The sequence below is a fragment of the Trichechus manatus genome, unplaced genomic scaffold (genome assembly GCF_000243295.1).
Source record: "Trichechus manatus latirostris isolate Lorelei unplaced genomic scaffold, TriManLat1.0 scaffold00001, whole genome shotgun sequence".
Taxonomy (NCBI): Eukaryota; Metazoa; Chordata; class Mammalia; order Sirenia; family Trichechidae; genus Trichechus; species Trichechus manatus.
Genome location: NW_004443937.1, coordinates 15,862,145 through 15,886,271, shown reverse-complemented (window position 1 = coordinate 15,886,271; position 24,127 = coordinate 15,862,145). Strand labels below are relative to the sequence as shown.

Below are 24,127 nucleotides of genomic sequence, written 5' to 3'. Positions count from 1 at the left end.
TGGGGATAATAAGTTTGAGGTGCTTTTGAAAGATCCAACAGGCCATGGATGCTCAGAAAAGAGGCCTGGGCAGGGGATTCACATTTGGAAGATACAAGTGAATAGAAGTATGATGGTTAAGGTTGTGTGTCATCTTGGCTAGGCCATGATTCTCAGTGGTTTGGAAGTTATGTAATGATGTAGTTTGGCAATTATGTAATGATGTAGCTATCCTCCATTTTGTGATATAATGTAATCACCTCCATAATGTGATCTGATGTGATCAGCCAATCAGTTGTAAGGGGAGTTTCCTTGGGGGTGTGGCCTGCATCCAATATATACGGACATTCTGGCAAAGCTCCCTGGCTTTTGCTCACTCTGGAACCTGCATCTGCTTTATCATCATCTGACCTCCAGTTCTCGGGACTTGAGCCAGTGGCCTGCCATACTGCCTGCCAATCTTGGGATTTTCTGGCCTCCACAGCCTGTGAGCCAGCAGCCTGCCATGTGACCTGCTGATCTTGGGTTCGTCAGCACATGCAGCTACGTGAGTCAGAAGAAGCCTCCAGCCTGACGCTTCACCCACGGACTTGGAACTTGCCAGTCTCTACAACCACACGTGCCATTTCCTTGAGACAAATCTCTCTCTCTCTCTCTATATATATATAATATATATACGCTTCACTGTTTTGCCTGTCTAGAGAAACCAGCCTAAGACAAGAAGGCAGACTGAAACTGTGGCTTTGTATGAAACTGCCTAGGGAGAGAAGTAGAAAGGGAAAAGAGCTTGGATTTGATCCTTAAAAACATTCCAACACTTAATGGCTCCATAGAGGAGTATTAACCTATAAAGGAGACTGTAAAGGAGTTTCCAGAGAGGAAGAAGAGAGTTTGGAATCAAAGATGCTAAGAAAATAGTGCTTCAGGAAGGAATGCATGAATAAGATCAAAAGCTGCTGAAGAGGTCAAGTAAAATGAGGACTAAAAATGTCCAGTGAATTTAGTGGCATGGAAGTCATATGCAGCAAGTGGGGAAATGGAGTCAGTGAGCATGAAACACTCCTTAGAGGTTTGGCTGTGTCATGTATCTCCCCAGATAGATTTCTAAATGTCAAGGCTAGCAGAGGGCTGAGCAAACAAGTTTCCATAAATATTTATGATAATGATTTACACATTCTAAGATCAGCCAGTGGTTTTGCTGTGACTGCTTTCCAACCATCAGTTCATTTTCAGATGCATTCTGACAAGCGCAGTCACTGGACACAGAAAGGTGGATCAGACACAGCCCTTGTCCCCAAAGAACTCACAATCTGGTAGGAGAGACTAAGACAAACCGAAAGAACCATCACATTGAAGCACTGGCTTAGAAGCTCACCCGCATCAAGCAGCTCATGGATTGCAGTCCTATGTGCTGTAAAATCACTGAAGTAGAGCAAGGTGTTTCAGAGAATTTTAGAAAACAGCCTCACTTTCTTGAAGAGTCCCTGGATGGCGTGGAAGAGGGATGGCCACCCAGCTACAGAAACAGAGATTGTGCAAAGCACAATAAATACCTGTGTACTGAGCTGGCTGCTTTCTTGGTTTCAGTTTGGATGCACCAGCAGTGGCTTCTGAACAAGGAGGGGAAGAAGGGACCAATTTGAGAACATCTTTCAATCAGATTTCACTTGAAGCGTGGTCCACAGAAAATTTTAGGCACTAAAATTAACTAAATTTTCTGAAAATTTGATTTCCCAGTTTTACTTCATTTTATGACAGGCACTGAAACTTTAGGCAGTGTTCCTGGGACTGAATATGGCCGGGAAAGGAGAAATAATACAAGCCAATCATACTCTCACAGGAATCTTCCTTCCAGTAGAATCAGAATTCACCTACCTGGCTTTTGCATATTAACCAAGATGGAAATACTGGAAGATCTTACCTCATATAATAATCCCTCTTTAAACATCTGAAAGTGAATAGAAGTGTGATGGTTAAGGTTGAGCCATTATTTATTTTTTTTCCATAAGTTATCCCCAGCCTACCTCAACACTTCATAGGATCCACCTCTTCTAACTCAATGTAAGTACCAAATATGTTGAAATTGTAAACACCTTTGAAATCTTCTCAGTTCCTAAGTTATAATATGTACCTTTATCTTGTCTTATATCAGCGTCCTCAAATTAAAGTCAGTCCAATTTCTTCAATGAAAGTTCGTGCCCACAGTCTGGCAAGGAGTGGACAAACTTGTCACCTGGAGATCTCTCTGTGTCTGGCCAATAGGGAACTTCTGGGCTTTTCAGAAAAAATAAGAATCAGAGAGTTTTAAAGGATTTATTTGATTTCTCCACATGATCACAGCTATGCTTTTACATCAATAGAATCTGTTACTACTCACAAACAGAATGCATATTAAAACAAAAGCACTCCTTTCCTCCCCAAAGTTACATAGTGGGTGCCGGGCTTCTTGTGAGCAAGGTGTCTTTTGAAGTCTTTGAACAGTCTGCATTCAAGACCTGATTCTAATAGTTTAAAACAACTTGAAGGTGAATGACTGTTCCTGAGAGGAGACAGATATAGTAAGCTGCCTCAATGTGACTGCAGACAGAGCAGTTACACTAGTTTGCATGCTATGTACAAGCTGAGAAAGGTGTCCATTCCTCCTGCTTGTCTCGTGTTCACCACCCCTAAGTCACTCTAATTTTGCACTCTGTTTCCTTGATTATTGTTGTTATTATTTAAAATACTTATAAAATTACTCATTTTTCAGGTAGGAAGGGTGATGATATTTTACAACGAAAACTGTATGATGCATGCTTACCTGTAGAGACACAGCTTACAGGGAATGCTGAATGGACACCTAGAGTCATTGTTAAATATCTGCTGACTGTCTTTTCAGCTCATTTTAAAGAAAAACAAGAGGCTTCTGCTGCATGCAGTGTGTGATGGGAAAAATCACTCTACACTGGATGGCTGAAGACATTTTTAAGCAACATGTACACATCATATTAGGATGAACTTTATTTTTACATTGTTGTACAATTCATTCATAAGCTTAAAAAAATACAAATACATGATTTAATTGTTGTCCCAGAAAAGATCATGATGTTACCAGCTACTTCCTCTAAGGATCTCCTGCTCCTGTCAGAAACCATTATCTAACTGAAATAATTTGTGCAACTTGAGAAAAATGTTCCAAACATTTCCCGACAGTAAGAAAGGATGACTCAAACATCCCCATGGCCCTCAGCCTCCTTCATCTTCCTATCCAGGGGAGTGAGCGATAGGGGAAGTTACTGTTTGGGATCTGCAGGGTACAACACCATGAAAGCAATATGGGGGATGCCAGTTTGTTAGAAGCTTTTGCTTTCCAAAGAAGATTTGGGCAGCATGATTCCACCCTCCTTAATCAAACAATGTACCTTCCAGAAACACTTCTCACAATAAGCTTGGAAATAAAATTAAATAATGATGAAATCTCATTGACCTGGACCCAATCCACAGTATAAAGTTGGAAACATGGGAAGAAACTTAATTGGTTTAGCCCTTTTCACTAGATCAGCCCTCCTACACCCCCAACAAAGCTTCAGGACACATTGCCGATAGCTTTGGAGGGTGAGCATTCCTAATGGGCCCTGCAGCACGCCGGACAGCAATGGAGAGAGACCCCTCCACTGGGTTTACTGTTTGTCTTCCATTAGTGATGCCCCTTCGGAAAGATCAATTTTGTACCAAACAGTCCATATCTTTTCTGGAACAACTAAAGTTTACAGTTAGACTTTACCATTGGTACAGACGGTGAAGAAAAGCTGACATATTTAATATGTTATCACTTTACTTCAACTATTTGTCAACAGTAACACTGATATATTTGCAAATATACAATACATAGAGTGTAGCCTCACACAACTGATGCTGATGACATGCAGTACAATCCAACTCTTCTTGGTCAGAAACAACATCTTGTAAACTGCAAGACAGAGAGTGCCTCAAGGAGCCTGACTTTTGAGGAAAACCAAAGAATTTAGGAGTTGATGAAACCGTGTTGCCTCCCACCAGCCAGGCCTGGACCAAATGAGAAATACACATTCTTCTTATTTCTCTCTTTCAGAGCAGATGCCAAAGAAAGAAATACTACACCGATGGGAAGACAAAGGTAGGCAGGTTAAAGCCACTTTTTTTAAAAAAAAGGCTAAACTCTAGATTGCTGTATTTGCTCTCCATGAAGATTAACAAAGTGCTCAGTTCGCAGATTTGCTGGTATGGTGATCTCAATGATATGACAAAGGAGGTGGGAGGGCAGGGACATTGGCAAACCCCCCGACCACCCAGCCAGAGTGACCCAAAGCCAGAGGTGGACTTCCCCTCCCTTCCTGCAGTCCAGCTACCGCGCTCCGCGTTGTATAGTGAAAGCAGGGCCACGTGCCCGCGGCCCGCAGAGTCATGTTTTAGCTTCGCCCTTTCTGAAAGGGTTCTCCGCCTGGGCAGGGGCCACTGGGCAGTCCTCGGGTCCTGCGGCTTAGGAGCAAAGCACTGGTGGCTGCAGTGGTTCGAAAGGCTGAAACTACAAAGTATGGCCCATGTGTGACTCAGGCACAGAAGTCGGAGGTGTCACCACAACACAGAAGCAACAAGAGCACAGCTGAGTCATGTGATGCCCTGGCAGCTAACTGGACCATGAGAAGGCAGCGGGGCTTCGCCTGGCGAGGGCTGGGCACTCGTCGGCCGGGGTCAGATGGGCCACAGTGATGACACAGGTGTTCTGCTAGCACATGGCTACATGGAATTACAATGATCTCTGCTACCACTCAGAAACAAAACGGAAAACACACACACCGCCCTGGGCTGCTAAATGCCAAAAATCAGCCTTCAGGTTTGAGAGTGGTTCCCAGCGGAAACACTCTCCAGGGGCTTCTGCCTGTGGCGGTTGGAAACAAGATGAGTAAGTTATGGTGTTGGGGAGGCAGGGATGAGGGTTGGTCATTTTCATGTTGGAGATGAATACTTCTGCTGTGTATGGGTGCCCCTCACAGAGGACTCTGAATGAGTGTGTATTAAATCATATGCATACAAAAGAAATATGGATCATGGAAGTTCACAGTTATCGCAGCCATTAAAGTGTCTAAGAGTCTGTGTAACCAATATTCTAAGACAACCAGTTCTTAACTAGTTGTCCCAAGTGCTACTGTAGAGTTTACTGTATTTTATCTATTTGCTTACCTGAAATAACAGAGCAGTTATAATACTGATTACTTATGATAGTATTCTGTTAACAAAATAAGGATTTATACAAAGCAATATTGGAATTTTTAAACAGTTAGATGCTATGTTACTTGGCACAGTTAGTAATGATTGTGGAAAGGTTTGAGTCAGTCCTGGAGGGACTTCTCTTCTTTTTACGAAAATATGGAAGTATCTGAATTTGTTCCTAGCATTTAAGTTTTTGGTCTACTCTCTCACACACTCATCTAAGGTACTGTCTTTCTATCACGTAAGTGGAGTTCCTTGTAAAGTCTATATTGCTAATTTTATGGACTGAAACGTCTGCCTTTCACACACAAATACTACCTATACGGTATATATATATATATTTATTTATATATTTATATATTTATATTATATAAAGTTTACTTACGTACTTTCATCAACCATATCAGGTCTACTTAAGTTTTTGCCCATTGTTAATAAAAGAGCAATAATGCAGCAAGTTTTGGGTGTTTGTTTTGTTTTGTCTTTTTTTTTTTTTTTTTTTTTTGTATCTCACTTCTTCTTTTTCTAGGTTGGGTTTTCATATGCGTGTAAAATTAGGGAGCAGAGAGCTGAGGGCTGAAGTGGGGGTGGAAGGCAGTTCAACATCTACTTGGCAGGCGGCACCGTTTCAAGGCTGATGGTGGCTGAGGCCCATCCCCTGGGCTGAGGTGAACAGAGCCCAGGGGCGCAACACTAAATTGTCAGTTTTGTTCCCTAAAACACTAGCCCTGAGGCTCATGGGGCTCCATCTAGGCTTTGGGGAGCAGAGGGGAGAGATGGAAACAGAAGTGCCCTGGGTTTGGTCTGAGGCTGGCTGCCTCCTGGGTATGCCTCTGGGTGGTGTGCAGTTGTTCCAGGGAGTCTGGGACCCCCCCGCCCAGGCTGTCTACACAATTGTGCTGATGCCGCTGGGTTTGGCCTTGCTGCTGGTGGGGGGCGGTGGGGCGGGCGGCTGCCCGTGGTGGTGTGCAGCGTGCCCCACCTGGGCTGAGGGCAGCGGTGGATGGCCATGAGAGTGGGCCCCGTATGGTGGGTGCCCCCCATGGGGGCCATGGTGGTACTGGTGTGCATGCTGGATATGTTGAGGGGGGTGGTAGTGGTGGTGGTGGTGGTAGGGGGGTGGGTTCTGCTGCATGTGGCAGTACTGGGAGTGGTGCCCATGCACCTGGGCCTGCGTTTGGCCCTCTGCGGAACCCTGGTGATGGCCAGCCGAAGGGTGCTGCGGGTGGGGCAGGATCGGTGGGTGGAGGGGTGGCTGGGGAGGGGCTGAAGGCAGGTGGGCCTGGGAAGGGGGCTTCCCCCTCTTACTACCAAATAAGGAGCCCAGGAGGGAGGATGAATTAGGCATAGTCTGGTGTGGGCGAGATGGACACTCTCGTGTTGATGTAGCTCTCCGGCGCATGTGAGGACTGCTAATGATGGACCCCTAAAAAGGAAATTCATAGAAATCAAAATTAAAAGATCTTAAAGTACTTCGGTCAGAATGATTTTTTAAAAAAATATATAAAAGTTCACCCACTGACTGCTAAGCCTTAGTTAAACTCACTGGCCACAGAGGGCAGGGCTGGGTGAAGCTGGTTGAGGCCCCATCTGCTCTCATGCTAACTGGCAGGACAGCTGGGGGCGAGGGGGCTGGAGGGACCTTGAGAAGCAGCCTTCCAGTTACAAAAGTTAGGGGCAGGGGAGAGGGCACCCCCTCTTTCTGTTCATCAGTAGCAGACTTCTGTTCTTTCTCCGACAAGTGTTTTGTAACTAGAAGCCTGCCTGGGGTTTCAGATCCGAGTACTATTTGGGGGTGTCTGTGAGCTGCTTGTGGTGAGTGAAGTGGGGAAGGGCTGGGGTGCATGGAAAAGGAACCCAGAGCCTGCTGAAACTGCACCCTGACCTCTCCTGGGTCCTCTTAACTGGCCCAGAGGCACCTGTGCAGCCTGTCTGGGTTCCAAGGCTTCTGGGAAGGTGGTGATGGGGACAGGTGGGACCAGGGAACCTCGTCCTCTGGGTGGAGGGCACTGCCTAGGCATTCACTGTAACTATCTACTGCAAACCAAACAAGGAAAAAGAAGGAAATAGAAAAAGATCTGCAAGATGAGGTTAAGATGTGAACAGTAATACAGAGATGGTTTGAGGATGAATGAAATCTCATGAAATCCACACTGAATTTTTCTTTCTCTCCAGGCTTTCCTCCTCCCACGAGCTAGCTAAGCAATTCCATGGTGTCATGACTGCAGACACACAGAACTGAAACTCCAGAAAGGAAGCAATGGGGATGGCGGAGCATGGAGGTCGAGAGTTCAGCAAAAACACCCAACAGCGAGAGTGGTAGGTGAGTGGGATGCCACAGTGACCGAAGCCTGCCCACATGGGAGCAGTGCTGGCCTGGGTGGGGACCCGGGGGAGGGTGCCGGAAAGCCAGGATGGTTAACCATGCTCAGGGACCACAGGGGATGGGGTTAAGCGGAAACTAAAACACAACCACCAGAACCACCCCCACCATTCCATCCGAAACCAGCTGGTGAGAGGCACGGGTATTTCTAGGCACAGAGGAAAAGCCAGCATGCACAGGGCTGAGGCAGGCAGCGGCGGGGAGGGCGTGTGTCTGCGTATGCATCTGTGTGTGGTAGGGGGAAGGAGGAGCAAAAAACAAACAAAAAAAAAGCACAACAGATATAAACCAAGGGTTGGGGAGGCAACACGACACCAAGCTGGACATAGGTGCTTCCTACTTACTTCCACATTGCTCTCTAGCGATCCCGCACTGCTGCGACGCCCTCGCTTCCCTGCCCAGAACATGCAATACCAGAGGTTAGACACGGACACGAGACTGGGGAGCCGCTGCCTCCCTGGCACTGAGCTGCTGCTGCTGCTGCCACACAGCCTGGCACTGCTACTGGGGAGCCACGGTGGGGACTCAACTAGGCTGCAGGCTCAGGTACCGGGGCCTACCTGCCTGCAGGTGCCAGGAATGGGTAGGTTGGAGGAGGAGGCTCAGTTGAGGGGAAGCTGACAGCAGTGCAGTAACGAGTTTCAAAAAAAGACAACAGATCTTTTAAAAAGCAAAACAAAACAAAACAAAACAAAACAAAACAAAACAAAAAACAAAAAACCAAAACAAAATTTTAAACCAGCCCCAGCTTTAAACCCCCTCTCCTGGACATAGAGGTCTGTGGGAGGGGGTTTTCTGGTGGGCTGAGGCTTGTGAACAGCTGGGGCCCGACACCAAACACGAAAGTCTGTTCACCTTCTACTGCTGGTGCCAGGCTCGCCTCAGTTGCTGCTGCTGATAGGGATGGGTGGGGTGAGGCAGCTTCTCCAACAATTAAAAAGAAACAAAAAATGATCCTGCAACAACCCTTTTAGTGGATTTCACGTGTACACACACACACACACACACACACACACACACACACACATATAGATATATAGTCTTTTTTTTTTCTTTTTTGGCAGGGTGGGGTTTTAATGGTTAAGACAAAACTAAACTTTGTGTTCTCTTTCTCTCTTAGACCGCTCAGACGAGCAGGTGCCTCTGCTGGAGTGTTTGGTTTGTGCAGTGTCAGGGCTGATGGAGAATGTCCTCCCAGGCCAGGGCCCTGAAGCCCTGCTTCTCTTCTGTTGGCACCACTCCCCAGGATGCTGCAAAGCCCTTCCTACACCATGAGTCACACTGCTGACGTCTTCCTCAGTCCCCAGCATGTGGTACACAGCAGCACTCAGTATGTGTGGCTGTACCCAAGCATGGTCAGGTCTTCCTCTTGCTCTGGGTGCCCAGGGGCCATCTGTGGCCTCCACATCTCTTTGGAGGACTTCTCCATGGATTTCTGCAGGACATCGAGTCTGGCACACTATGGGTATCCAGCCTTAGGGGTATGGTCTCTATACAGCTCTCTGGGAGTAAGGAAGGGAAGAGAGGGTAGAGACAGGCCTTCCCAAGCTGACTTTCTGGAAGGTTCCATCTATGCAACATTAGCCATGAGTCATGTACTAGACACATTAATCTTCTCATTTAAGGCCCACAGTGATGCTGTAGACAGTATCACTATGTCTGTGTTAAAGAGAAGACTGAGGCTATGAAAGGTGACCTAACTAGCCCATTCCCAAAGTGAGCAAGCCTAACAGCCAGGGCTGAACCCAGGGCTGCCTGCCCGCCTCTCAGGCAGGAAAACTGGGCCACACTGCCTTCCAAGATGAACCCAAGCTCGGGCCAGCCCAGGGTCCTGGAAGAAGGAAGACACTGCTATGGGCCTCTTGGTTGTCCACATCCCCCAGCTTCTAGGGTGAAAGCTGCTGCTCGCCAGAGCTAGATCAGGGCCACCAGCCAAGCGCTGGGTGGAAAGAGTATGTCTCTTGGTCCTTCGGGCCTCACCATGGTGCCTTCCTCCTCCCGCTTCTGCCCATTGAGGCCAAGATGTAGGAGAACTTTAACTTGGATGTCTTGGAGCGATTGAGCTTCTTAAAATTCATCTTTTCCACTTCTCAGATCAGCATGGGATGTGGGGCAATCCTATAGGAGCTCTCTCTGCACTCAAGTCCCTGAGTTCCATGTACTCACAGGCACACTCACAAACATGCCTGCCTACTACAACCTGGGTCCATGTGTGTGCACATATATGCAGACACACGCACGCACACAACACTGTCTACTGCACCTGCTCAAACACATGCTCTGATGAGGTGAGGCAGCCATATGGAGGCCTACCCCACCATGTGCACACACCAGGGTCCTCGCCTGGCACCCAACACCATTCTCTTCTTAGGCATCCTCCCCATCACTGTGTCCTGCACTAGCCTCTGGTGAGCTCCACCTTAATCAGCACCCTCCTAGAGCCAGACCAGGCCCCGTGAGCTGCGGGCAGCAGCAGCATCAGGAACCATTCGTCTGGAAGGAGCTCCCAGCACAGTTGCTTTGTCAGGCTGCCACTCACAGCCTTCCCTTTCTTCCTCAGAGCCAGGACAGGACGTGGCAGGCTCTCTGCTGAGGGCTCTCCCTCTGTGGCCCTCAGGAGTGCTGGGGCCGTGGAGGTGCATGTGCTCAATAACCACCAGAGTGACAATCACACACACTGAGCTCACCTTGTGCCAGGCACTGCTCTAAGTGTGCCACGTGCATCGACTATTTCTCACAGCAATCCTGTGAGTGGAGAACTGTGATTGTCCCCACTTTACAGATGAGGAAACTGAGGTCCAGAGCTGTAGCTTGGCCAGGGTCTGGCAGCTAATGAGTGCAGCGCTGGGAGATGAAATTGTCCAGGCTGACTCCAGAATCAGAGTGCTGAACCACGCCTCGACTCGGACTCTGTTTGGTGGGGAGTAATGTGGCCAGGGCGAGAGGAGGTACATTTACAGTTCTCTTCCAAGACATGCTATTCACGGCCATCCTGAGCACAGCCTCTCCTTCTGCCCAGCTCTGCCTCCAGACAGACGACCACGGGGCCATTTCACTTGCAGAGCACCCATTGTGTGGCAGCAGGCACTGCTTTATCGACCTGCCACCAGCGCCTGTCACTGCCTGGCAGCCTCCAAGAGCCACCAACTCTACCAGATGGGGCAGCCTGGCTGCAGAACACAGCAGTCTTCAGTTCCGTGCTGCCAGAGGCACCCAGTGCAGTGGTCACTTGGTGCACGCAGTGCCCGTGGCCCCAGAAGACAATCTCTCTGTGGGAACTAGGTGATAGCCAGCTCAGCTGGGGAAGTGCAGAGGGCCTGCTGGGGGCCTCTAGCTGATGTGCACCTTGACTTGACTGATCTGGAGGGCAGGAGCCAAGGTCTGTCCATAGCTGTTTCTGTAGTCCTTGCTGGGTCCTTGATCTTGGAGGCAAAAGTGTGGGTTGGCAGGAGACTGGTGCCACCAATAGGATGGGCAGCCCAGGCTGAAGGAAACCATGGCCTAGAGACATCAGGAAGGTGTTCTGGCTCACACGTGTGGAGCTGGGACCAGAGTCTGGGTCCTTTCCTCTACCTCTTGGAATGTCAGTGGCTTCCCAGAGACGTTTGCTGATGGGCTTACTCCTGGGCTCAAACCATGACAGCTGTATCAGTTCCCAAGGTTCATGCCGGGCTGAGGAGATATCCGTGGTAGGTCATCTCCTGGAGGGACATATGGGTCCCAGGTCTGGGGGCAGTGCTCCAACAGCCCCCTGCTCTGAGGGGAGAGGCTGCCCCTGGCCTTTCCTCTTCCTGATAAGCTGATCGTGGTGTCAGGTTCTCATGCTGAGTCCTGTGAGAGCCATGGTGGGGTGAGGCAGGAGTGACCACAGCCTCAGGAGAGCTAATGGCCCCTAACCTCATCCAGAGTACGGAATTCCGCATCTCCAGCTGCAAACCCAACATCTTTCTGGAAAGCCTCCTGACCTTCACCCATCTCCCTCTGGAGAGATCAGAGGCAGCCTCTCCCAAGTCCAGGGCCTGGACAGCTGCCTGGACCCAAACACCCACCACACCTCACCCTCCAAGCTTCCTGGCTGCAGAGGCTCTCTGGGATCTATTCATTGCAGCTTAGGGATCAGAGAGGATTCAACCTCAAACCCAGAATCCTCAAATAATAACAATAAACAGAAAGTAGTCAGCCCTTGGAACTCCATCCCTCCGATGGACGGGCCTGGCTATGCAGGCTCTGCGGATCCCTAAGCTCTGGCAGAGGGGGGACAGCAGAGGTCCTGGGAGGAGGCAGCTCCAGATACGATTGGCTGGGACCTGGAGTGGGTGTGGCTCGCTCTGAAGGCCTCAGTTCCCGCGTGGCCCCTGCCTCTTGAAAGGGACTGAACAGGGCTCCCAGGCACTCCAGGGACTCTCGGGGAACAGTGAGGACAAGACTACCACACTGCACAAACTCAAACTGAGGCCATGGGCCTGCAGCCTGCAGAGGCTCCAAGCAGTCCAGTTAAGCTTAGCAGGTTTAACAAGGCACTGATCAGACCGGTAGTTCTCAATTAGGGGCCATCTTGCCCCCAGAGGACACCGGACAATGTCAGGAAGTATTACTGATTGTCACGACAAGGGTATGCTACTGCATCCAGTGGGTAGACGCCAGGGATGCTGCTAGACATCCTGCAATGAATGCACAGGACAGCCCCACAACAGAGAAATGATCTGGCTCTCAATGTCAGCAGCGCTGAGGCTGAGAAATCCTGGGTTAAACCCTCATGCTGGCAATGGATTTCTGATTTTCACTATGGGGAAAAAAATGACAAAACAAAAGCAAAGCAAAAAAATTCAACTCAAGAAAGAAAAAAGATTCTGGGAAATGAATAAGCAGAAGTGAGGCAGTGCTGTGTGTGGGTGGGGGCAGGTAAGCGATTTTAGCAGGAGCAGGCTGTCTTAGGGTGGGCCAAGAGGTGGGGCTGGGGTGGGGTGGGCAGGCCTCCTGGAGGCGAGGGGTCACTGGGTTCCTGTGATGGAGGAGGCTAGTCTCTGGCCTGAGAAGGCTTCACCAACAAACAAGGGCTTACGTCAGGCTCCTGGGCTGGGGCATTGGGGCAGGTGGAGCCTACACTGCTGAGCAGCAATGTGCCCTCCAAAGCTCGCCGCGCCATTGCAGCCCCCTGGACCCTCCTCCAGGAGAAGCTGACCAGCTGGCTGCGACTAGTGGGGCTGAGGAACTGCTGGTCCACACCCCTCACCCACGGCCACTAGGACAGCGCCTGCGGGAGAGAAATCTGGAGCAGAACCACCTGGGCGTTCTTGCACCGCCTCCCTGCACCTGCCCTAACAGAGAGGAAGAGGCGGGCAAAGGCAGCTGGCAGAAGCTCCCTGCTCCCTGGTGCTCAAGGTACCCCCCAAACCTGGGAAACCTGCTTCCTTTGGGGTTAAGTAAGTGGCTGGCAGCAAATTAAACACACAGAAACAAAGGAACAACAACAAAACCACATTTCCACCAGAGTTTCCCCTTACATTCTAGACTGGCCGTGGAGGCAGTTACCTGTGGACTGGATGGGGGCAACAGTTCCCAGGGAAGGCCACCCCACGGGGAGAGCAAGACCAGTGGGAAAGGGGAGTCTTCAGACACAGTTTAGAGGGGCTTCACTCAATTTCATTCATCAGCATAAAACACAGGGACACAGCAGCACAAACTACATGGGACACATCCGCCGGGGGGGGGGGGCCTGCTCTCTCCGTGTTAGAAGCAATTTCAGAAAATAATTAATAAATAAACAAACAAACAAAAACCCCGGAAGAAGAGAAGGAAAACGGGGGGAGCTCCCCAGGTTGTTTTGGCTAGACTGCCTTTCTGTTTAACAACAATTAGGCCCTGCTTTCCTCTGCCAATCTGGGATGCCCCTTCTGCATTGTCAGGTGCTGCTGTGGCTCTTGGGGGGCCACAGGAAACCCTACAGTACTCCGTCTGAGGCCTGCCACTGATGGCTCCACCGCAGGCCCTTCCCAGCGCACAATGCATGCCCTGACTGTGGACCAGCCTGAGTCCTGCATGCATTGGGCTAGGAAGGTGGTTCTAGGCCTAGCTCTTACCCGCTTCTGAGAGGTCCCTTAGGGAGCTGCTGAGGGCACTGCGCTTGAGGCCCTCGCTGCTGGCATAGCTGTCATCCAGGCAGGCCCGGCTCAGTGTCCCGTTGCCTGACTCCTTTTTGAGGCTGGAGCACTGGGATATGCTGGGCCGCACGACGCCCTTCTGCTTCTCGAGCTCCGCTGAAAGAGAGAGAGTGGGGCCCCGTGAGGGGCGGGTATGGCCAAGAGGGCAGCCTGGGGGGTCAGGTAGGAGGGAAATGCTGAGGACCCCAGCCCCTCTGCTCAGGGTTGGCACTGTCTGAACTGTCATCCACCTGGAATGGGGAAAAAGTAAGAGGGAGGGTTGTTCCTGGGAAAAAGGGTGTGTGGCTGCCTTGGGCACAAGGCAGGGGAAAGTATATCCCACGAAGGGATGCTGGAGGGGTCAGACTGCCTTCTAGTGTGCAGGAAAGGCAGTCACTTTCCAATTGTGAGGGTTGAAGTCGACAAGTGGACAAAGATCTCCCTATCTTGGAGATGGGAGATGGACAAGGGCTAACCAGGCTGTGCTGCTGAGGGAGGGGCCGGAGGTGGGACAGTCATGTGCCTCCAGGGAGATGGGGAGCCAGGAGAGGCAGGGATTATAATTGTCCTCCCAGCTCTTCATTCATGGGACCCAGGGGATGCATGACTGAGACCCCATCAGTGCCTGATGCAGGAAGACGAGTAAATAATAATCACACTAAACTTCAAAGAACTTAGCTCCAGAACTTAGGAAGCTCTTTTCACGCGGGGTGACCAGGGAGCTGGAGGCGTCCTCTGATGGGCAGGACTGAGTTAGGCCTCAGAAGCCCTGGCTCCCACCAGCCACCACCTGTCCAGGCCACCCCAAGGAGGCCTCTCCCCTCCCCTCCTCCCTCCATGCCCCCCTTTCTGTGGCTGGAGCCCGTGGGCTGCCCCGTCATGTGGTTGTTTGGAAAGCTAGAAAAGACCTGGGAGCATCTCTAGGGGGCTCAGGGAGCCAATGGCCACATTTGCCTCTGACTGCTGTCACGACCACCAGAGAGGGAGGCAAAACCCTATGTCTTCTGGCTCTTCATCCCTAAGAGGCCTGAGACTTACTCTCTATTCTGTGCTTCTCCATCTCCTGCACTTCTGCAATGGATTCCCGCAGGTCATCAGTGAATTTCTTCCGGTCTTGAGGATTGGGCGCGTTGAAGTTTATTAACACTTTGATGTCTGCACCAGGGACAGCAGACGTAAGCCGGATGCCATTGGGGTAGTCTGCAAAGGAGAAGGAAAGAAAAAATGCCCTGTGGGTCTAGAGTATTCTCCTTTCTGATCAAGAAAATAATGATAAATCTCAATTCAATATCTGCATAGGAGAAGTGCTCAGAGTCCAAGCTCTTTGCAGACTCGTCCAACCAGGGAGGAAAGGTTTCAACAGCAGTAGATTAGAGGGACCACGAAACAATCTCCATGTCCCCCACTTTGGTCCATTTTGTTTCATACACAAGTCAGGGGGCAGATATGGCCAATCCTGAGGGAAAACCCAGGGCCCTCATTCTTCTCCCCACTCCCCAAAGGTCATGGAGTCCCAGACCCTTGATTTCAAGGTCTTTGGTGACTCTGCCTGGTGCTTGTCATGGTGGCCTAGTGCTGAGTGCAGGAGGTAGACCGGGCAGAGGTAGGAGTCCTGTGCTGGGGGAAGAGCCTTATCCAGTGACCTCAGAGAATTCTGACACCAGACTGAGTTCCATTCTCTTTTAAAGGCCTTCAGACCCACAGTTCCCTTGGGATGTGCTGTGGACACCTCACACCCAACATATCCTATGCCAGACCTAGCATCTTGCTGCCAAGACCTGCCTGGTGCCAGCTCTGAGCCCTCAGGGTCTTCTGGGCTTTGATCTCCTGGCATCACCTCTCTCCTCAGTGGGCAATGCATGGCTGAGCAGGCCCTTCAGCAACTGGATGTTTGCAGGTTCCTGGCTCCAAAACCGATCCCACCTTTGCTCAAACCTAGGTCAAGTGGGCAATTCAAATGCCTGTAGGCCCAGGCAGGTATCCTAGACGAGGGAACCGGGCCAGGTGGAGCTAGAAGCACCTGGGGAATGCTGGGCCGGGGGTGGGGGCGGGGGGAGCGGAGCTCCACAGCCCATTATCACCATGTGAGTACGTGGGCCCAGTGATGCTGAACCTTTTGATTTTTCAAGAGAAGCCTCCTCCACAAAAAAAAAAAAAGAAAATCTAAATTTTGATGTGAAGCCTACTGATTTAAATGTTGGCTCAATAACTTTTTTATGCCCTGGTTGTCTAAAGATGGCCTGGTGCAGCCTCTGCCCTGGGGGTCAGTCTGTGCCTGGCCCCGTGCAGGAGCTTCACTGCTGCCACCTCACTGGTTCTTGGCCCAACCTGGGAGGCAGGGATCATCACCATCATTGCACAGTGGGGAACTGCTGATCAGGACAATGCAGGGATAGCACCAACCATCCCTTGTACCAGGCCCCTGGATGTCAGCGTGTGGAAAATCAAAGCAAGGTATGCCTTCTGGCCTGGGGTGGACAGGGCAGGGAGTGGGGAGATGGCCCAGATCAGGGCTCAGGATGCTCCTCAGGCACTCTGGGCCCATCGTGAGCAGAGGAGAGAAGAAGGGCATGTGTAGGTACGGATGCCCCCCGCTAGGCTGCCCCTTGGTCCTGCTTTGGACAGAGAAGGGGGTTGAGAGCCCAAATCCATGCCCTCAGGCCCTGTGTATTGGGATGGAAGGCCAGTCAAGCAGCAGCATGACAACTTGTCCTGAGAGGATGGGACACTGTGATGTCCTTTCAGGGCAGTCTTCCCCTCAGGCCACTCCAGAATGTGCAGGGCACAAGGGCCCTGTCCCAGGAGGGCTGGCTTGGCCTAAAGCTCAAGAACCTCTGACAGAGAAGGGACAAAGGAGAGAGGAAAAGAGAGGGAGGAGGGTAGCGAGAAGGAGCAAGGTCAAAAGAAAAGGTCGGTGGAAGAGCCATGGATATGAACCAGCTCCCCTCCGATTTCCCCAGGCCCCATGACCCACTCTCAGCTGAGGGGGTCCAAATAACACATAAAAATAAAGACTTACTGAGTGCTTACTATATGCCAGGTGCTATTCTAGGCGCTTTCCATGTATGGACTCAATCTTCAAGGCAACCCTATGCGGTAGGTACTACTATTACCCACTTTATAGTCAAAGGAAACTGAGGCTCAGAGGGGTTAAACTAGCAAGCCCCAGAGTGCTAAGTGGCAGAGAGGGATTTGAACCCAGGCTGTCTTGGTCTAGGGCTCAGCTCTTCACCTCGACAGCCACTCTGGCATCACCTCCACTTTTGGGGGCTACGTTTGCATATCACCCATACTATTTACTTAATGTTTTTCTATCAACATTGTATTTAAATAAATTTATTTCTACCGCAAATAAAAAAATCTAATCGCTTGGCAATAAGCAGAAGTAATGTTAAGAGTAAACACAAGCACTGTGCATTGTTATTAAATTCTTTCTAATCACTACTGTTTATTGAGACCCCTAGCCTGCCACTGCTCTCTGTTAGCAAAGAGGGAATAAAAGCAACAGAGAAGCAGCACCAGATTCTCCCTTGATGTCGTCAGGATGAACAAGAACTGGGAAGAGAAGAGCTTTCTCACCATGTGGGTAACACTGTGTGGTGCCAGTCTGCATGGCTCCCAGCCATCTCATGCTGGGGCTTCCAGGCCATGCTTTGTGACATGTACACTTCCAGACCAGGGTGTGTGGGGGAGGGAGAGGCTGGGCAGGCCCTGGGCAGACTTACACTGGTTCTCAAAAAGCAGGACCTGCATGCCGTACAGGGAGAAGGACTGTCGGAAGCTGTATGTCACTGAGTTCTTCTTCTTCTGGAAGATCTTGGTGACCTGTAGGCAGCCAGAGACAAGGCCTGAGCCACATCGTCTGCAGTGCCCTGGAGCAGCCCCCGGCCTGCCCTGATCACAGATGTGGGAGCTTGGGATTCTCAGTGGCCTCGATAGTGACCATGGTCTTCTGGGTAAGAACCCTCTCTGTAGTTCAGAGGTCAGCAGGCCCCTGAGGCAGGGAAGAGCTGGCACAGGGAGGAAGGCATGCCCGTTCACGCTGTGACTTGGACAGTGGTTTCTGTTCCTACAAGTCCCCAATGCCATCTTGGCTGGAAGCAAAGCCCCACAGCCCAGCAAAGAGGTGGCAGGCACACTGCTGTAGAAGGCCCCCTGAGATGGTTTCTCACAGTCATGCAAGGTGCACACACCTGGGATTTGTACCCTGGTGGGCAGGGTGGGCAGTTAGTGCTCAGTGGCAACAGGCTCAGGAAGGCGGATGGCATCACCTCCTTTGGTGGAAACAACCCCTGCATGTAAGTGGCATCTGGGCGATGCCCAGCCCATGATCCTGGTTCCTATGCTAGAGAACATAATAGCTCCACGTCTGCCAGGCCCTGTACCATGTTCCTCTGCTGCAAGCCAGTTTGCAGATATGGGGAGGAACTTTCCATCCTGGCAGCCACAGTGGGCTGGCCAGCATGGGCTGGGAGGGAAGGGAGGCTTATAGTTATTGAGTGACCAGTTCGTGCCAGGCACCATGCAGGGTTTATGTCCAGGACCTCATCTGACCACTGTAATTCCCTGAGAGCTTAATTTTACAGAGGAAGAAACTGAGGCTCAGAGATTTGAAGTGACTTTCTCAAGGTCAGGGACTCTTAATAAAGGATTTGAACCCATATGTCTGAATTTTAATCTCAGTAATCAAAGAGGACCACCTGGTTCTCAGATCCAATCAAGCAGTGGGGGCTGGGGCAGGGCCTTCTGCAGGAAAGCCAGTGGCCTGCAGGAAGGACAGAAACCTGAAGGACAGGCTGTAGTGGACATCTTTATCCCACCTGGCTAGCATCTGCCTCACTTTTCCCTGGCAAAAGCTCCACTTCCCTTTGGGAAGCCCTTCTCCCACCTTCAGTCCATTAGCTCCAGAGGGTGGGGCTGTGACCCAGGCTTAGCCAATAAGAAAGCACTGTACCTCCCTGGCCCCAGTGACTGGTTTAGGGAGGGCACAGGAAGGAGAAGGATTAGTTCTGAGACATTTGTTCAAATTCTTAGGAAGAGGCTCCCTCTTTGTGCTGGTTGCTGGGAGCTGCTGGGGTATCTGTCCCTTTGTGGACGGAGCCTGCCTGAGTAGGGAGCCTGTGGACAGAAGAGCGGGCACAGCTGAGAGATGGAGATGATAAGAAGGAGCCCTGCTGACATTGTGTGAGTCTCTGGGAGCAGCTGGGGCTGAAGCCAGAAATCCCCTCAGGTCTCTTCCATGAGTCGATGAAGTCCCGTTTTCATCTGCATCAGTGTGAGTTTGATTTCTGTCCCTCGTAACCAAAAGATTCTGGGCTAATACACCCTCCGATCTCCACCCCATGTATGCATCTCCCCAGTGCAGACACAAAGCCACAGCCTCCTGACAAAAACACTATCTGCCCACAACACCCTGGGGAAGAACCACGTACCACGAGGAGATCGTTAAACAGGAAGATTTCTCTCTGGTGCAGTCCGAGTTTCTGGGGTTTATTTGGGTCTGGAACCTCGAAGAGCCGGCAGTAGCAGACCAGCCTACGATGGGGCAGAGAGAGCACCTGTGCAAGGAGAGAAAGTCCTGCCATTAGCTGCCCAGCCCCCTCCTCTGGGGCCTGGGCACACCCTCCATGAGGCCACAGCAAAGGCGTCTAAGCCTTGCATGCCAGAAACCCAGGCTGGTGCCTCTCATTTGAAAACGCCTCTTCTAGCACAGCATGCAAAGAAGAACGTAGTTTTTGGATCATAGCAATTTTCTCCACTGCTAACCACAAAAAGGTCAGCAGTTCGAATCCACCAGCCGCTCCTTGGAAATCCCATGGGGCAGTTCTACTCTGTCCTATATGGTTGCTATGAGTTGGAATCAACTCGATGGCAATGGGTTTTTGTTTTTTTGTATACTCAGGAGCTACTATGTAAGATTCCCTCTCTGGGCTCTCCTAGAGGCCTGCAGTGCCACTGCTGCTGGTGACACCGCCTTTCGCTTCTTTCAGGCAGGTAACAGGCTTCTAATAGCCTCCCTCTCACCTGGAACTCCCAACCCAGAGAGGAATTCATGTTTTCTGAGCCCTTATAATGTGCCAGCCGCAAACATTAGCCTGTTTAGTGCCTGGAAAAAAAATCTTCTAGAGAGTCTACCCTAGATGAGGAAAGTAAGGCACAGAGAGGTGAAGCAACTTGCCCTCAGTCACAGAGCCAGGACTTGGTCCCAGGCACCATGATTTCTCCTTTGCCAAGCCTCCTCCTAAAAGACAACAACGGTTCTGACATCTGAAAGACCCATCCACATCCTAAGCCAGGCCTGTGATGCTTTGTAGGACCTAGCTGCTCTAACCCTACAACCACCCAATTTCCATGATGCCTGTCCTTGCTTTGTCCTCTGTTCTATATACCTGACCACAAACACACCCACTATGGGTTCAGGGCAACCATCCACCTTTCACTTCGCCATGACCAAAGCTGCCCTCAGGCCCAACTCAATCAGCTGGTGTCTCAGTGGCCCAGGCCTGGCTGCTGGGAGCTCCGGTCTCATAAACAGACTGGCTACAATGGGAGAAATGCATGGCAGCCGTGGAGGGAGGGAGGCAGGGCTAACTCTACCCAAGACTGGTGGGGTTGCCCCGGACTAAGCACATCAGGGAGATGAGTCAGGGGTGGGAGAACTGTGGCAAACAGTTTGGCATGTGCAGGGAGCATCACTGTTTGGTATTGTGGGAGCAAAAGGATGAAGGAGAGAGGATGATGGGACAGGGGGCTGCAGAGGTGGCCAAGGGCCAAGGCATGGGGGCTTTAAGGATCTTGGGAAGCTGGTAAAGGGGAGGATGAAAGCTGACTTTTGGTGGGGGGTGGGGGCTGTCAGTGAGGGATAATGACAGACAACAGGTGCTGCGCTGGGGATTGCCAGACTGCAGGAGCATGTGCTCCAGGGCAAGCAGGAAGATGCTGCAGGGGCAGTGGCGATGCAACAGGTCTTGGGGGGATGAGACGGAGAGGCTGAGAGAGTGGCGGAAGTGCAACCATCCACCAGCGAATGGGGAAGGAGTCTAAGCTGAGGTTGAAGAGGACCTCAAGGGCCACACTGAGACCGTCTGCCTCAGTGCAGGGTCTCGGGGCCCAGGCACAGGGAAGGACTTTTATCAGGTCCCGGGAAGCTTTCTGCCAGAACGCACGGCTCTGCCCACGCCGTTGCTGGGCCTGCAGGGACTTGAGGCTAGAGTAATTATGAAAATCAAATTTCTTATCGCTTTGGAAATTAACTCAAGCAGCCAGAACTTTGGAGACGGGAGCCCGTGGTCCCCTCAGGGCAGTACATCAGCCATAAGCGCAGAAAAATACTCACGCAGCCAAGCCCGTGGTGCAGGGATCCAATCTATGTGGGAAAATGGGAGATTAATAAAAGGAGATATTAGCATTCCAGAGGATACACTTGGGCCCTGAGGAGCTAAGGGGTGATGATGTTCAGTTAAAAAGCAGCAGTCCCCATCCCCGCGCCACCTTCCCATTGGCTCCATCCAGCCACGCCACAGGGTGCGTGACCAAGTGGGAGGCTGGCTGGCAGAGCTCTGAAGGGACTCCTGAGGTCACCAAGCAAGCCTGTCAGCATAGGTGGGGCAGAGAGCAGAAATGCCATATAGCCTGGCCACCACCTGTCCTAAGATCCTCCAATTCTTTTTAGATACAACCCGGAGTAAATGTCAATTACTCCCCAATATTAGGAGCCACTGAAGGAAAAACAAAAAACCCCGAAATAATGCACAAACCCTGACTGGGAGAGGCAAGGCTCCTGAGGTCAGGTGGGGAATTTAGAGTGGCGTCAGGGTTGCTGCAGCCAGGGTCATACCGGGTTGCAGGGGGCAGGCATGTGCCTCCCCACAGAGGCCCCTCTGGTGATGCCAGGACCCAGCACGTACCGGCTTCTTCCCCACAATGAGCTTCTCCACCTTCTGCACCTGAGACACATGGTCCTCGTTGGTCTTCAGCTCCCGCTTGCGGATCCGCTCGTAGATCCCAATGAGCATCTCCCGGGGAATGTCCTCACCATCATCCACACCTAGGAGGGGACCGCGGCCAGGGGTCAGGTTGGGGCCTGCTCAGCCTCGCTCCACCCTCACCCTCTGACTTACAAATTTCTAAACCATATCAGAACAAGGATCCCTTTCACCATCCCCAGCAGAACCAAAGACCTTCCAGACACACAAGTACCACATTACAGTCAGTCAGTTACAAACCTCCTCAGAATCCCTCCACCAGAAGCAAGGCCGGCACATCCAGCCTCCACCCGGACCAGCGTGGGAGGCTGTGCCCCTTCTAAGCCGTGTTCAGAGAGCTTTGTAAATCTTGCCTTGTTCGATCCTGACCACAGCCCTGTGAGGTGGGCATGATTGTCTGCCTTCCGCAGACGGGAAAACTAAGGCTCGGGGGAGGTGTGGGGTGAGGGAGGCCGTGAAGCAACAGGGCCTGCGAATTCAGGCTCTGACAGACTTAGAACCAAATCCTCGTTTTGTCCCTCACTAGCTGCGTGACCATGGGCAGGTTACTGAGCCTCTCAGCTTGGTGTCCTTGTCTGTAAAACGGTCACCAAGAGCACCGAGGACCTGACAGGGCTGTTGTGAGGAAACAGGAGAAGCACGCAGTGTGCTTAGCACAGCGCCTGGCAACAAGTGACAGTGCAAGAAACATGAGCTGGTGCTATCAACACTGTAGTAGCTGCTGCTGTTGGCCCACATCACACAGGCAGAAACAGGGGCTGGGACTGGAACCCAGTTGGCTCTAACTCCAAGCTCGTACTCTTTCTTATATACCACAGCGAACAGCTGCTGTGAGAACAGCAATTCGACCCTACTCATGAGAGAAACGCAAACTCTCATCCTGGTGAGATCTGCTGCTCCCCTGTCTGACTGGCAGGAGGCCACAGGTCTGGTGACAGGCTCTGTTGGCAAGGCTGTGGAGAAATGGGCCCTCCCACATACCACTGCAGGGCACGGAAAGTGTCAACCCCTCTGTGGGCAATTTGGCAATGCCTGTCAAAATTATAAACTCAAACACCCTCTGATCCAATGATTGCCTTTGGGGAATTTATCCCATGGGAAATGATACATGTCCCAGGTTAGTTATTGAAGCACAGTTTCCAAATAGCAAAAGACTAGAAGCAACCTGTTTACCCATTAACATGGGACTGGTTAGAAGTCATCATACATCAGTACAACGGCACACTATGGATCTGACAAAAAGAATGAGGGAGGCCACAGTGAACTGATGCAGAAAATTTCTGTTAGATTTGTTAAATGAAAAGGGCAAGGTGTAAAATGTTTTGTTATATATATTCTGCCACAATAAAACCCTCCACATGTCTGTCAGTTTGTCACACCGTAGGGGCCTGCATGTTGTTGTGATGCTGGACACTATGCCACCAGTATTTTAAACACCAGCAGGGTCACTCATTGTGGACAGGTTTAAGCTGAGCCTCCAGACTAAGACAGACTAGGAAGAAGGACCTGGTAGTCTACTTCTGAAAGAATTAGCCAGTGAAACCTTATGAATAGCAGCGGAACACTGTCTGATATAGTGCCGGAAGATGAGCCCCTCAGGTCGCAGGGCACTTAAAATATGACTGGGGAAGAGCTGCCTCCTCCAAGTAGAGTTGACCTTAATGACGAGGATGGAGTCAGGCTTTCAGGACCTTCATTTGCTGATGTGGCACAACTCAAAATGAGAAGGAACAGCTGTAAACATCCATTAATAATCAGAACATAGAATGTACAAAATATCAATCTAGGAAAATTGGAAATCATCAAAAATGAAAGGGAAAGCACAAACATCAATATCCTAGGCATTAGTGAGCTGAAACGGACTGGTACTGGCCATTTTGAATCAGACAATCACATGGTCTACTATGCCGGGAATGACAAATTGAAGGGGCATGGCATCACATTCATTGTCAAAAAGAACATTTCAAGATCTATCCTGAAGTACAATGTTGTCAGTGATAGGATAATATCCATATGTGTACAAGGAAGACCAGTTAATACAACTATTATTCTAATTTATACACCAATCACTAATGCCAAAGATAAAGAAACTGAAGATTTTTACCAACTTCTGCAGTCTGAAATTGATTGAACATGCAATCAGGATGCATTGATAATTACTGGTGATTGGAATGCAAAAGTTAGAAACAAAGAAGAAGGCTTGGTAGTTGGAAAATATGGCCTTGGTGATAGAGAACGATGCTGGAGATTGCATGATAGAATTTTGCAAGACCAATGACTTCTTCACTGCAAATACCTTTTTTTCTTTTTTAATATTTTATTGTACTTCAGGTGAAGGCTTACAGAACAAATAGTTTCTCATGAAACAGTAGTACACGTTGTTTTATGACATTGGTTAACAACCCCACAAC

The 24,127-nt window shown here is 50.5% G+C and overlaps 1 protein-coding gene across 7 annotated transcripts in view; it reads right to left on the bottom strand.

Moving 5' to 3' along the window:
• Positions 1-2,278: 2,278 nt before the first annotated feature.
• The window catches only part of IQSEC1 (IQ motif and Sec7 domain ArfGEF 1), a 216,068-nt gene continuing 194,219 nt past the window's right edge, over positions 2,279-24,127 (bottom strand). For 5 of the 7 annotated variants that reach the window (XM_004368377.2, XM_023742700.1, XM_023742902.1 and 2 more), the window contains exons 7-14: positions 21,639-21,778; positions 21,068-21,097; positions 19,164-19,289; positions 17,457-17,556; positions 14,770-14,931; positions 13,672-13,848; positions 7,936-7,985; positions 5,726-6,634 (exon numbers count right to left, since the gene is read on the bottom strand). In XM_004368377.2, coding sequence (XP_004368434.1) covers positions 6,095-6,634; positions 7,936-7,985; positions 13,672-13,848; positions 14,770-14,931; positions 17,457-17,556; positions 19,164-19,289; positions 21,068-21,097; positions 21,639-21,778 — 1,325 coding nt within the window. In that variant the 3' untranslated portion in view covers positions 5,726-6,094. Of the gene's footprint in view, positions 4,523-5,706; positions 6,635-7,935; positions 7,986-13,671; positions 13,849-14,769; positions 14,932-17,456; positions 17,557-19,163; positions 19,290-21,067; positions 21,098-21,638; positions 21,779-24,127 lie in introns of those variants that run through there. The other 2 variants (XM_023742823.1, XM_023742867.1) reach the window with 2 other exon arrangements.